This window comes from Nematolebias whitei, chromosome 11, assembly GCF_014905685.2.
Source record: "Nematolebias whitei isolate Nwh7 chromosome 11, NemWhi1, whole genome shotgun sequence".
Classification (NCBI taxonomy): domain Eukaryota; kingdom Metazoa; phylum Chordata; class Actinopteri; order Cyprinodontiformes; family Rivulidae; genus Nematolebias; species Nematolebias whitei.
This window is the reverse complement of record NC_056508.1, coordinates 21,850,069-21,865,012: the sequence shown is the minus strand read 5'-3', so window position 1 is coordinate 21,865,012 and position 14,944 is coordinate 21,850,069. Positions and strand designations below refer to the sequence as shown.

The following is a 14,944-nucleotide window of genomic DNA, read 5'->3' as shown; positions in this document are numbered from 1 at the left end:
TTCCCTCAGTGCGAGCTGAACCAGGCAAAAGGACCTTCTCCTACTCTGCTTCTGTTTCCTGGAATATCTTGCAAAAAGATCTGAAGCTCTCGACCTTGACCTCTAAGTGGCTTTAAACATCTGCTAAGCTCGTAGCAAAAACCAATGCAGACATGTTCCTGTTTTTAGTTTTATACTCTGCCTTATAATCTAGCTGTTTTTTTCTCTTTCTGTTACTTTTCCTTTAGACTGTCCTTTTGGTTGCTGTTTTGTTTAGATTTGTAAAAAAAAAAAAAAAAAAAGAAATTTAAATTTTGTATGCCTCTTTTGTGACTGTCTGTTGTTGTCGTTGTTGTCATCATTCTTTGTTAAAATCAGGTCTCTCTTGTAAATGGGTCCCCGAGGCTCAATGAGTTTAACCTGTATGAATAAAGTTTGAATGAATCCCTGACGCATTTATAGATTTTTTTTCAATTTTATATGCCTTCTTTTATGAATGTCTATTGTTGTCATCATTTTTTGTTAAATTTAGGTCTCTCTTGTAAATGAGTCTTCTAGGCTCAATGAGACCAACCTGTATAAATAAAGGCTGATTTGAATAGTGTATGAATTTGAATGTATTTTTGCACATTTGTTAAGAAAATAGTAGTGTTTGTATAGATTACAAGGTACACATTATTTTTATTTTATTCATTTATTTATAAATGTATGTATTTATTTTGCCTTATTTAGTTTACTTTGTAGATTGCAAGACCTTTTTTTTCCACTCAACCTTTATTTAGACAGGTAAATCCCATTCAGCCTCAAGGACCCATTTACAAGAGAGACCTGATTTCAACAAAGAATGATGACAACAATGGACAACAGCGACAACAACAGACAATTATAAAAGAGGAATACAGATATATATTTTTTTAACAAATTAAAATAAGATAGCAAAAAAGTAGCAAAAAACAGGTGAATATATAATATAAGGCAAATGTAGAAAACTAAAAACAGGACCATGTCTGCATTGGGGCAGCACAGTGGAGCAACTGGTAGAGCTGCTGGTCTCAGCGAGCAGGTCCCTGGTTCAAATCCCAGTCCGGGGGGCCTCTCTGGGTGGAGTTTGCATGTTCTCTCCGTGTATGCGTGGATTTTCTCCTGGTACTCCGGTTTCCTCCCACAGACCAAAAACATGCATGTTAGGCTGATTGGTAACTTTAAATTGTCCCTAGGTGTGAGTGAGTGAGAGAGTGAGTGGTTGTTTGTCTCTATGTGTCCCTGTGATGGACTTGCAACCTGTCCAAGGTGTACCCTGTCCCTCGCACAGTGACTGCTGGACATGGGCACCGGCGACCCCCGTGACCCAAAATGGAAGAAGCAGGTAAAAGATAATGGATGGATGGATGTCTGCATTGGTCTTTGCCAAGAGTCCAACAGATTCTTAAAGCCACTTAGAGAGGTCATGGTCGAGAGCTTCAGGTCTTTTTGTAAGATATTCCAGAAAACAGGAGCGGAGTAGGAGAAGGCCCTTTTGCCTAGTTCAGTCTGCACTGAGGGAACACTGCAGGTAATAATGACCTGAGAGCGCACTCCGTAGCTGCACTCACGCAGAGACATGTAGGAGGAGATGTATGAAGGCAGCAGACCAACAAGTGATTTAAAGATGAAAATGTACCAGTGAGAGAGTCTGCGTGAAGTTAATGATGACCAGTTAACCAGTGAATACAGGGTGCAGTGGTGGGTACTGTAGTTACAGCCAGTTATGAATCTTAGTGCACCGTGATAGACAGCATCCAACATCTGCAGGGTTCTTGTAGGAGCGTTCATGTAAATAATGTCACCGTAATCAATGGAGGGAAGGAAAGTCACAGATACAAGGTGTTTCCTAGCGTTCAGAGTTAGACAGGATCTGTTTCTAAAAAAGAAACCCAGTTTAACTTTCAGTTTCTTTACTAGGTTTTCCACGTGGAGCAACTTTACACCAACAAAGCCAATGTCTGTGGTTATTATTTATATATCATTATTCCTTTGTTTATTTTTTTTAATGTAATCTGATATTACTCGTTGTGTTGAAGATCTTTACATGCAATGGTATTTGTTCGAAATAGAACACTTCCCAGAACATCCAGCAGGTGGCAGCATTGTGTCAGAGTCGCTTGTTTTTCTTGCTCGACCAGAGTTTCGCGCATTGGTGCGCGCGTGGGATGAGGGGCTTTAGCTGTCGGGTGTTTTAGCAGGTCACAGCTGCTAGCATGATGCACTCCGCCGGGGATGTGTCTGCCAGCTACTGTACACCGACATACCGGTAGAAAAGGAAGGCGCCGACACGGCTGGGAACGGAAATGGCGGGGATTATTAAAAAACAAATCCTGAAACATTTGTCAAGGTAAGTGTGTTTGGTGTTAGCCAGCTAGCCTCTCTTGGTTGATGGTTTTAAGCTCGTTCAACACTTCGACCTCATCAATTGCTGTTTGTCACTTATTCACGTCACGTAAACAAAACACGATACATATAAAGGAGGGAGACTTTCCAGAAGCACCTTCTCTGACGTTTCTCTGGTTATTTTTAACTCCTTGTTGTGTCCTCTGCGTTTTATTCAGCTCTAAATGTCTTGAAAGAAAACCTGACACAAAGCGCACTTCAAGCTTCATCCCCCCCTTTTTTTATTCTCATTGATCAATAGTACATTTTAATATTTATACACGTATATATTTTTCTAAATAACTCTTAGTTTTAACAAATTTGGTTGTAAAGGTCCTTTATTTTTTTTAGCTCCACACCTAAGGTTGAGCTTCATGATGAGAAGCACAAAGTCTTCATCTCAGACAAAGTGGATGAAATAATTAATGTTTGCTGTCAGACCAGGCAGTAATAAAATACACATCTTATTTCAGTCAGTATTTTTCTCACTGTGTTTTAATAACAATTATTAAAGCATTCAGAATCAGATTTTTCTCTACATCTGCCCTTATTTTATTTGCTTTATATGTAAAGTTGCCACTCAAGAGAAACAAATCTATCATATTTTTTTATTGTTTAGGTCAAATTTGCTTTTTTCCCCCCTATGGCTGCCAGTTGTTGAGTAGATAAATTGTGTTGGAGAGCAATGATAAATGGACTGTACTTATACAGCATCTTTCTGTCTTATCAAGACACTCAAAGTGCTTTACAACACAATCTGTGTCCTCATTTACCCATTCCTACAGCACTCTACTAGATCTATACAGAGAATAATCAGAGCTTTATCACATTCATACACCGATGGGACACACATCAGAGGCAATGAGGGGTTAGTGTCTTGCTCAGGGACACTTTGGCATGTGAGTGTGACTGCTGGTGGAATTGAACCCCAAACTCTCGTATTGGAGGACGACTGCTCTAACGACTCATCCACAGCTGCTCCACGATGAAATGTGTTTCACTGCAACAGTTTGTGTTAATCGCAAGTCTGAGGCTTTTTGTCAGACTGTTCCTTTTTGCCTCTCATTTGTGTGAAAGTTGTGTGGTTTTAATTCTTTTAAATCTGTTTTGGTCCCATTTGTCAAATGGTAAAACTAATCTTGTTCTTTTGGCTAAGTTTTTGTACAACGACTCCTTTCTCTCCTCTAAACTCTTGAATATTTGCAGTTTCCAAATCTTACTAATCCCTACAACTAGCATTACTTTGTATGAATAATGACCCCTCGACAATCTTTGATCTAATGTGAATTTGATCTAATGCACACCAGCAGATTTACTTATTCACATGTGTAGCTGCCACTCCAAAGGAATTTATTGCACAGTAATAGTTTTAAAACAGTGAGGCTACGAGGAGCAGAGGCCATAAAGATGCAGGACTACAAGAATTATGGGCCAACTGTCTTGGAAAGCATGGAGAGTGGTAAAGAGGTGAAGAAGAGTCCAGGCAGGATGGAGAAAAGTTTCAGGAGTGATTTGCGGCAAAAGGGTGTCAGTAAAGGTCAAAGTAAAATATTACAAGACAGTGGTGAGACCAGCTATGTTGTATGGTCTGGAGACAGAGACATGGACAAAAAGACAAGAGAAAGAACTGGAAGTGTCAGAAATGAAGATGTTGAGTTTCTCCTTAGGAGTGACAAGGATGGATAAGATTAGGAATGAGATCATCAGAGGTACAGCACAGGTTGAACAACTGGGAGATAAAGTTAGAGAGACCAGACTGAGATGGTTTGGACATGTCCAGAGGAGGGACAGTGGGTATATTGGGAGAAGAATGTTGGAAATGCAGCTGCCAGGAAAAAGACAAAGAGGAGATATATGGATGCAGTTAGAGAGGACATGGAGGTAGTTGGAGTGAGGACAGAGTGAGATGGAGGAGGATGAGTCGCTGAAGAGGGAAAAGCTGAAAGAGAAAGAATTGTGTTAAACTATGAACATATAATAATTACTGTTTGTTGGAAGCATTTAAAATAAATATGATCAAACTGCAAGCTGAACTTGTTGGCTCAGTTTAAACACGTTACATTTTCTCTGACATCTTACATTTAATATTTGAAATATTTGACAAGTCTTTCAGTGAATTCAGCTCAACAATGTGCATTGTCTGCTTCTAAGTCCGGGGGCTTAAAAGGGCACCTTTTCGACAGGGGAGGGGCAGCAATAGCTTATCAGCATGACTTTCAGATATACTTCCTCAACAATGTCTTTACTACACTGGGAGGAGGGGGTCTGTACGCCGCAAAACTGCTGATGTTAGTTCTAAATTTAAAAAATAATAATTTTTTCATCCTTTTTTTTTTTTTTCCACTTCAGGTTCACCAAGAATCTTTCCCCAGATAAGATAAACCTCAGCACCCTGAAAGGTGAAGGGCAGCTGTCCAACCTGGAGCTTGATGAAGAAGTTCTGCAAAACATGCTCGACCTGCCGACGTGGCTGGCTGTCACCCGGGTCTACTGCAACAAGGCTGCCATCAGAGTATGTCATGACTGACTTGTAGAACCTGGTTTGGGTTGTGGAAACACTGAGCGGGTGCACATAAGAGACATCATCCTTTAATTCACTGTTTCGTTTTCAGACTGAACTAAAGTATTCCCTTTCCTGGTGGCACAGAGCTGCTTTTATTTTTTTACTCTGCGCCTGTAGAGGAAGTGAGCGTGCAAACTGTGATTCAGAGGGACACTGTAGGCCAGAGGCTGAGTGATCCTCAGATATGAGGCTGGTGCTCACTGAGCTGTCAGACTCGCTGACCGTCCTCAAACTGGCCCAGCAAGTTCCTCCAAAGGGTTTAAATACAATTTAGCTTGACAATAGAAGTAAACATCTTCCAGTGTTTTAGATGACTGTTAGATGTAATGTATATTCAACGATGACCTTGTATTTGGTGTGGTGGTATCTGAGAGTCATCCACAACACATACTCTGAGAACTACAGATGGAGCAAGATCTTTGTTTAAAACTCTGGCATTAACGTTGGCGGGTGATTTGCATTTCTTCAGGTAATGCTGAGCCTTGGCTTCATTCTGTTGTGTGTGTGTTTGTGTGTGTGTGTGTGTGTGTGTGTGTTTGTGTCAATTACTGTTTGAAAGGCAGGACCAGATCCCTCCTGGGTTTTTTATTGTCTGCAAACTTTTGTGATGCTTCACTTCCAGTAAATCTCTGAAAACAGTCCCGCAGATATCACTGGGTTGTGAACTCTTCCAATAACATTTACAACAATCTTCTTCTCAATAACTATGAATAATTTGCTGTTAATGTTATAGACACCGCTTTAGGCTTTAACGGTTGTTTCATGCAGCACTTCAGTTCTTGGATAGTTTTAGCTGTTAATTAAAACACTCAGCGGTTTTATTAGTTCCAGGATGTGGTTCTTCTTGTTGTAGCTTATGGTCTAAAACAAACTCATGCCGAGGGTCACGTGTGTGTACATTTTTAATTTAGTTGACAAATAAAATGAGCTCTGTCCGTCCACCATAGCAGCCATGACGTCAGTGAATCACACCAGAGCAGGTGATCACAATCGAAGCGGTTTTTATCTGGTGCTACTCTGGTGCCTCTGTGCTCAGTGGTGCTGCTCTCTGAAGGTTGAGAGTGATGCTGTTGAATTCTTTTGTCCTTTCAGATACAATGGACAAAGCTGAAAACAAGCCCCATCTGCCTGGTAAGAGTGATGCTGCTGGAGTTAAATATCCTCTTCTAATAGGACTCAGAAATAATTAAATCTGCCACCTCTCTAGCTTTAACCTGTTGGTTACAGTATTTCATAGATTATTTTACCACTGCATGAGTAATTTTTTTTACTGCTCTTATCATTGGTAAATATTAGACTGTATCTTTGTTCCCACTTGCTCATTTGTGTGCCGAGCTTTGCCTCAGTATTGGGTCTTTTGCGCAGTTCTTGGATAAGGTGGAGGTCGAGATGAGGACCTGCGAGGAGCCTCGCCCACCCAATGGCCCCTCTCCGATTGCTATAACCGCGGGCCAGAGGTAAGTCGTCAAAAAGCTTGAGCTGAGACAAAAAAATTTGTGTCATATCTTGTGCAACTTCATACGCCGTGTATTTCAGCGAGTACGGTTTTGCTGAGAAAGTTGTGGAGGGAATGTCGGTCAGGATCAACACCATTACCATCAAGGTCCAGGCTCGTGCTTTCCACGCCTCCTTTGAGCTCTGGCAGCTGCAGGGCAACAGCCTCAACCCCAAGTGGCAGCGCAGTGACCTCCGCTACACCCGCGTCACCGACCCCAAGAGAGGAGAGGTACTGTGTCTGTGCTGTGACCACCTGAATACAACGTTCTACCACGTTAAACCTGCAGAAAAGATTTGCTCAAGTCAGACGTTAAGGTCTTTTTCAGAGATTAACTACTTCTCAGAGTGAAGGTTTTGTTGATGCTTTGTTTTTATGATTGCTATTCCAGGTGCTGACCTTCAAAGAAATTACCTGGCAGATTCTACGAATCGAGGCGGATGCCATAGAGAGCGATGACCAGGACCTCAGCAGCACGCCGTTACGTCTCATCACCAACCAGGGACGCATCCGCATCGCTCTGAAACGGAGAGTAAGGCTAAATTTGGACTGCTCTTTATTTATCACACGCCCAGGTAAAGAGGGCACCTGTGATACCAGCTGCGATTTGTCCCGCTTTATTTAGGTAAAGGACTGTAACGTGTTGGCGTCCAAGCTGCTTTTTATTCTGGACGACCTGTTGTGGGTGCTGACAGACTCTCAGCTCAAAGCCATCATTCATTATGCCAAATCTCTCAGCGAAGCCATGGAGAAGTCTGCACAGCAAAGAAAGAGCATGACGGCTGAGTCTTTGCAGGTTCTACTTCTTTCATACTCACTATTTCATGTTAAAATTTCACTTTGGAAAAATACAATAAATATGGTACTAAAATTAAAATTTTTGAGTAAAAATGTCCCTAAATACAATTGTAAATTGTATGCTGGAATGTTTTAATGTCACAATATTTATGCTATGTTAGAAAAGTGTATAGAAATGGTAGTAAAGCTTTGAGTAAAATTGTTTCCTAAACGCAAAGGTGCTCATCAATAATTAGGCAGATGCAAACATTTTTATTCGGTTGTTAATACAAAAGTACCCCTGGATACAAATTTTGCCTGTATATTTAACGGTTTAAGCTTGTTTTTTGTATTTCACAGCTGTATATATTTTATGCATGTCTTATGTGTGGGTTTAGACCGCTCCTCCATCTCCCAGCATTCATAACCAGTGGACTGAACCTCCGCGTTCGTCCACGAGCACCCCCAACAACACAAGTCAATACTTTGACCTGTACGATATCAAGGAGTCTTCCTGCCACGCCTTCATATCACGCTTGGACTTACACATATGCAACGACAGTTCTTCAATGGATGAAGGTTAGATGGAAACAAATGTGTTGATGGTTACCAGCTGCTACGGTTTGGTTACTCGAGTACGTTTGTGCTGTTTCACTTCAACGCAAAGCTTAGGTTGTGTTCTTCCAGCATTCCCTGAAACGCAACAAAATGTTCAGTATTTAAAGGATAATTGCTATCGAGCTGGTTTCAAACAGCATTCATGTGATTCTGCACAGACGAGCCTCCCCTACCGGGCCTGCAGTGCGCCATGCAGCTGACTTTCAGGAAGCTGGGCTTTGACTACTATCCCATCCACAGACCTGGTGAGTTTATCCGTTTCTGAGTGTGTTTAAGCTGCAAATTTAGCCTGAGGCTGTGTGTGTGCTCCACCCTCTGGAGCCACAACTGTTGGTTTGGAGGATCACACTTCAAACAGACTAATGGCACGGGAGAGACTTAAATCCTGTGGTTCTCTCACCTGATGAATCGCTTTCATTCAACTAAAGAAACTACATTTCCTGCAAAAATGCAGTGTGAATACTTGGTGCAGAAGAACTTGCTGAAAAACAGCTGAAATTAGCTAAATAAAAACACGCTAAAATGTAGCTGAAATGAAAGAACAAGACTACATTAGCAGAAGAAAGCATAAAGAAGACATACTGGTATTTGCTGGATTATGTTTATTGGTAAAAATGCAGAAATGAGCACAAAGATTAGGAAATCAGCTAAGATTTGCACACACAAAAAAAAAATCTAAAAAGCAGCTGAAAAGACGGAAAGAAGCTTAACCTATGAGAAGGAAGTGGAAAGAGCTGAAATGAGCTAAAAAAATGTGGAATTAGCTGAAAAAGCTAAAATATGCGTAAAACAGCTAAATAGTAGCTGAAATAGCAGAAAAAGCTGAAAGGAGCATAACAAGCTAAAATTATCAGAAAGAAGTTAATTAGGCTGAAAGTAACAGGAATTACCAAGAAAAGCTTGAATTTATCAGAAAACAGCTGAAATTAAAAAATAAATCTAAAAAGGTAACTGAAAAGGTAGAACAAGCTTAAATTAGGATAAGAAAACAGAAAGATTGCATGTTTGCCCAGTTAGACTGAAAGAAGCAAAAATTAGCACAAAACGTAGAAAATAGCTAAAAAAAAAAAAAGCTTAAATTAGTAAAAAGAAAAACAGCTGAAAGTAGCAAAAATAGCAGATGTGGAATTACTGGTAACTGAAAAAGCTTAAATTTGCATAAAATAGCTATAAAGTAGCTGAAATAGCAGAAAAAGCTGAAACTTGCATAAATAAGCTGAAAGGAGCACAACAAGCTAAAATTGGCAGAAAGAAGTTAGAAAAAGCACAAAAATGTTGTAGTTAGCAGAAAGAATCTGAAAGGAGCGCAAAACACCTGAAAAAACTGCTGAAAGTAGCTAAAAATGTTTAAATTTGCACAAGGAAGCTGAAAGAAGCCAAAGCAGAACAAAAGGAGCAGTAAAAGGTTGAAAACAAGTCTAAAGACTGAAGGATGTAAAATGAGCTCAATTCATTTTCTATGAAAGAAAAAATGGCAGAAAAGGCTAACAAGTTCAAAAAGCTAAAGTTGCACCAATAACAAAAGTCACAGCAGGATTGTCCTGAAAGAACTGAACGTTTTGATTTATGATTTGTTGAAAAGCTTAAAAACTGTGGGTTGAGAATCACACTGAAAAACGTACGGAAGAAAAATGGATCACAGTACATGAAGCATTCATACTACAGTTAAAATAGTTATGGTCATGGCAAAAAGTACCGTAAGTACAATCTCTTTTTATTTGTACATTAAAAAGTCTCCTCCTTAGTTCCTACAACTTCTCCTCAGATGAACAGAAACTAACTTATTTAAATAAAATAATGCCAGAATACTAAAGAAGTGATTTCATAAACTTGTGAACTGTTTAAAGATCAATATTATTGTAACTTTATACAGACCTGACCCAAAATTTCTATTTATTAAATCTTTAGGCTACGTTGTATCGTTTCTGTACTGTACTGGTACAAACCGGATTCCAAAAAAGTTGGGACACTAAACAAATTGTGAATAAAAACTGAATGCAATGATGTGGAGATGGCAAATGTCAATATTTTATTCATAATATAACATAGATGACAGATCAAAAGTTTAATCTGAGTAAATGTAACATTTTAAAGGAAAAATATGTTGATTCAAAATTTCACAGTGTCAACAAATCCCAAAAAAGTTGGGACAAGTGGCAATAAGTGGCTGGAAAAAGGAAACTGATCATATAACGAACAGCTGGAAGACCAATTAACACTAATTAGGTCAATTGACAACATGATTGGGTATAAAAAGAGCTTCTCAGAGTGTCAGTGTCTCTCAGAAGCCAAGATGGTAAGAGGATCACCAATTCCACCATTGTTGCGCAGAAAGATAGTGCAGCAATACCAGAATGGTGTTACCCAGCATAAAATAGCAAAGACTTTTAAGTTATCATCATCAACCGTGCATAACATCATCAAAAGATTCAGAGAATCTGGAACAATCGCTGTGCGTAAGGGTCAAGGCCGTAAAACTCTACTGGATGCTCGTGATCTCCGGGCCCTTAAACGTCACTGCACCTCAAACAGGAATGCCACTGTCAAGGAAATAACAGAATGGGCTCAGGAATACTTCCAGAAAGCATTGTCAGTGAACACAATCCACCGTGCCATCCGTCGTTGCCAGCTGAAACTCTACAGTGCAAAGAGGAAGCCATTTCTAAGCAAGCTCCACAAGCTCAGACGTTTGCACTGGGCCAGGGGTCATTTAAAATGGAGTGTGGTAAAATGGAAGACTGTTCTGTGGTCAGATGAGTCACGATTTGAAGTTCTTTATGGAACACTGGGACGCCATGTCATCCAGACCAGAGAGGACAAGGATAGCCCAAGTTGTTATCAACGCTCCATTCAGAAGCCTGCATCACTGATGGTATGGAGTTGCATGAGCGCTTGTGGCATGGGCAGCTTGCATGTCTGGAAAGGCACCATTAATGCAGAGAACTATGTTCAGGTTCTAGAACAACATATGCTCCCATCTAGACGTCATCTCTTTCAGGGAAGACCCTGCATTTTTCAACACGATAATGCCAGACCACATTCTGCAGCAATCACAACATCATGGCTACGTAGGAGAAGGATCCGGGTACTGAAATGGACAGCCTGCAGTCCAGATCTTTCACCTATAGAGAACATTTGGCGCATCATAAAGAGGAAGGTGCGACAAAGAAGGCCCAAGACGATTGAACAGTTAGAGGCCTGTATTAGACATGAATGGGAGAGCATTCCTATTTCTAAACTTGAGAAACTGGTCTCCTCTGTCCCCAGATGTCTGTTGAGTGTTGTAAGAAGAAGGGGGGATGCCAAACAGTGGTAAAAATGGACCTGTCCCAACATTTTTTGGGATTTCTTGACACCATGAAATTTGGAAACAACAGATTTTTCCCTTAAAATGATACATTCTCTGTTTAAACTTTTGATCTGTGATTTGTGTTCTATTCTGAATAAAATATTAGATGTTGGCACCTCCACATCATTGCATTCAGTTTTTATTCACAATTTGTTTAGTGTCCCAACTTTTTTGGAATCTGGTTTGTATTATACTACCCTGTTTTTTATTATTTCATCTCATTAAGGATGAATATTTACAAGCCATTTAAAATATCAGTTTCTATTAATAAAGTGAGTGTAGCAGGATGACTGAATCAATGTCTGGTTTCTGTTCTCGCTCAGCTGATGGGTGTCGGCACTGGGAACGCCACAGTGCGGCCATGGAGGCGCAGGCCCAGTGGGCTGGGAAACTTCTTCAGGAGTACCAGAGACGAGCTGAGGCCTGTGGGTTTCCTCAGCCACATGCTGAGGTGGCCCAGCCAGCCAAGGAATCTCCTGCAAAGACAACCCAGAGTATGGCTGTAGAATTATTCTTATTATTTATTATTACTATTATATCCTAACAAAAATAAAGTTGCTTTGAGTAAAGAATGGCACTAGTATTTCAGCTAATCACATCACATTTGTCTTGTTAAACTCGGTAATAGAGGAGCTCTTAGCAGCTTTTTACCTTTATCCATTCCTTCTCCATGGCAGGTTAGAAAATTATCTCTTCACTTTCTTTATTGAAAGCTTCTGGACAAACAAAGCCAGCTGGCCTGCAGCTGGGACTATCTCATAACTGTTGTTGTATCCATATGTCAAAAAAGGCTCTTACATGTTTCAAATATCTGGTCTTGTCATGCTTATTGTTTGCAACTGAGTGTTTACTGTTTGTTGTACTTCAGATGGACAGTCCAGCCCGAAGTCAAACTCGTGTGACAAAGAGCAGGCGAGCAGGCAGAGCTCAGCCACAGCTCTAAGTTCATGTCTGAAGAGGCTGCGGTCGAGCTGCGTGGTGATCAGGATGGATGATGTGGACATTCGCCAGGCAAGCTTTCATCACAATCTGATTTTATTTTCCAGCTCCAAAAAAAGAAGCTTAAATCAGGGAAGAAATGTTTTTCTCTGTGGAAACGTCTAGGCAGCTTCTTTGACATGAGACGTTCACTGTAGTTACATCTAGTGGTCCAAAAGGTTTGGGCTGTTTTTGTATTTACAGTCACTGTTACGAGTCAAACAATAAAGAGTGGTAATGTAGAAAAAGCCTCTGGCTAAAACATAAATATTACAGGAAATAAAATCTACCTTGGTGTGGTCACCAGCTTCTTTTTTAATGTAGCATATAGTTTTTGAGCAGACTTTATAACATACTCAACGTACTTTCATTTCAGTGTAGACAAGTGACAAAACTGCTTTTTTTTGGTTTGTTTTTTAATAGAAAGAGGAAATCACGCTTATTATTATCTTTAGAATTTACCACCCAGCTGCAGTGTGTAGTCTGTAAAATGAAAGCCTGGTCAGGCAGCAGCCTGACGGGAGTCACACAAGGAGACAAGCCTCCTTTAAATCAGACGTCTGCTTTTCTTGGTCAAGCGCTGATAAAATGTGGTCATGAGTAAATGTTGAGCATTAAGTTACCCTTCTGTTGGAACTTTGTATGAAATATTTCTGTTTTATATCAAAGTTCATGCTCAATAATCCAGGTAAAAAATCCAACAGTGTTCTGTCAGGTCATCTGGACGGTTTCTTTTTTTGTTGTTGAGACGTTTCGCCTTTCATCCAAAGGACTTCATCAGTCCGAGGAGCCACAACAAACTCAGTCCCACAAGCAGCACACTCACATAGTGGCTGCCTTAGAGGAGTTGACAGGGGAGAGGGCAAGCCCCAGAAACCATGTTACTACCAGCAAACTGGTTGACCCACTATGTGAGTGTGCTGCTTGTGGGACTCAGTTTGTTGTGGCTCTTCGGACTGATGAAGTCCTTTTTGGATGGAGGACGAAACGTCTCAACAAAAAAATAAATAAACCGTCCAGATGACCTGACTATTTGTTTTTAGTTTTGAAATCACAGCATGGCAATTGTTTCCAATACTTTAGTAAAAGTATCATAAATATGTTGATAAAATGCATTTTTTTAGTGATAAAAAATTATTCTTGACGTTAAAAATACTGGTGATGCTGTGGCACCTGTCATTTGTCTCTGGTGGGGAAACCCCCCCCAACTGCCCCATGAAATAACTGTTAGACTGGTTTAGCATTTCTGCTCAGGATGTTTCAAAACATTTGTAATGAAACTACATCACATTTAAAGGAAACTTTAGGTGTAAGATACTTTTAGTTCCCCATTTGATAAAGCAGAAGATACATGAGGGAAACTGCTTGATTCCCACCTTCAGTTTCTAACAGGAACTCGTTTACGTTCACGCTCAGGTAGCTCAGTTCTGTTTTCTACTCTTATTCATTAATTGAGGGATTTGTCACCATCTCCCCTCAGAAAGAGATCAGCGATAAAATAAATCCTATTTTAATGATATTTGCATCACTGTCCCAATTTTCACACACTCAGGTGTCTGCAAGAGGCCGCCAGAACAAGAAGACTCATTCTTTAATATCCTGTAACCGCAGCGCTCTGAATTTACCTGATAACGTTCCAGCAGTTCACCTGCAGTTCACTGAGTACTACTTTCCTGACAACTCCTCTTTACCAGGTACATTTAGGCTCCTGTACTCGTTATTTCATGTTGTTTTGAGTTGTAAATAAGTTCATGATTACATTCTTTATAATCTGGTGCAAAGTTGTGCCTTGTAGTTTTGTTATTTCAGACAATTTTTTGTATTTTATACCAGCTATAAATAGAGAAATGTTTATACACCTCTAACTTTCATTACTGTCCACGTTGCGGAGCGAAGAGAGGAATGGAAATACCCTCCATTCGTTCATGCATGTTGTGAGCGCAAAAACTTGAAAAACAAGTGAGGTACCTACTTCTGTTTTGGTGTGCAGCTGCATCTAGGTGTAAGGAAGATTCCTATTAAAATTGCACTCAGGTCCAAAAAAATCCGGCCCCAGCCTGCAGCCATCATCTCCGAACCCCACCCGATCCGACGAATTAACGGTTGGCGGACGCGTGCGGCTAAGTAAAGGGGGCAGAAAATCAGAGCTGAGGAGCCATCAAAGCGCATTAAATGCTTCCCCTGCTTCTGCCTGCATCTGCTCTGACATGTCGGATATTTTGTGATCTCACCTGTTTGGATCTCGGCTGCTCGCTTCCGCTGAATGCAGCAACTGAATGAACACCTATTTGGGTATGGATCGCTGGCAGTAGTTCATCTGAAGCTTAACTGAACTTTTTACCTCTTTCAACTGGCCAGTCAGTGCGCGGTCAAATGGCCATGTGCGGCTGGCGATTTTTATGGCAAGCCATGTTGGCATATAATTGGATCGTCGGCCGCGCGCGTCCCTGGCGCAATAAAAAGCCCGACACTGACCTGACCTGTACATTATTATGGCCCAGTCCGAATCCAGGTCGGGCGGAGCCGGGCTCCATGTTTGGGTTAGAAATGACAGCTCTAATTCCTATTGAAAAATGGGTTGCCATGTCAAAATCCAATATGGTTCCCAACAAATATGTCTGCCCGTCTTGTGAGCTGGATAACTTGAAAAACAAGCGAGGTACCGACTTCCATTTTGGTGTGTGGCTGCATCTATTGTACATTGTCTATTTTACATCTAGTTGTAAAAAAGTTCACTATAAAAAATTGAGTTGGCGTGTCAAAATCCAATATAGGCACC

The 14,944-nt window shown here is 40.6% G+C and overlaps 1 protein-coding gene across 1 annotated transcript in view; it reads left to right on the top strand.

The window, feature by feature from the left end:
• The first annotated feature begins 2,306 nt into the window (after nucleotides 1-2,306).
• uhrf1bp1 (UHRF1 binding protein 1) overlaps nucleotides 2,307-14,944 on the top strand; it is a 20,467-nt gene continuing 7,829 nt past the window's right edge. Inside the window, exons 1-12 of the mRNA XM_037684002.1 lie at nucleotides 2,307-2,350; nucleotides 4,735-4,897; nucleotides 6,041-6,079; nucleotides 6,314-6,405; nucleotides 6,485-6,674; nucleotides 6,835-6,975; nucleotides 7,069-7,239; nucleotides 7,619-7,799; nucleotides 7,997-8,083; nucleotides 11,511-11,681; nucleotides 12,056-12,198; nucleotides 13,718-13,859. Coding sequence (XP_037539930.1) covers nucleotides 2,307-2,350; nucleotides 4,735-4,897; nucleotides 6,041-6,079; nucleotides 6,314-6,405; nucleotides 6,485-6,674; nucleotides 6,835-6,975; nucleotides 7,069-7,239; nucleotides 7,619-7,799; nucleotides 7,997-8,083; nucleotides 11,511-11,681; nucleotides 12,056-12,198; nucleotides 13,718-13,859 — 1,564 coding nt within the window. The remainder of the gene's footprint in view (nucleotides 2,351-4,734; nucleotides 4,898-6,040; nucleotides 6,080-6,313; nucleotides 6,406-6,484; nucleotides 6,675-6,834; nucleotides 6,976-7,068; nucleotides 7,240-7,618; nucleotides 7,800-7,996; nucleotides 8,084-11,510; nucleotides 11,682-12,055; nucleotides 12,199-13,717; nucleotides 13,860-14,944) is intronic.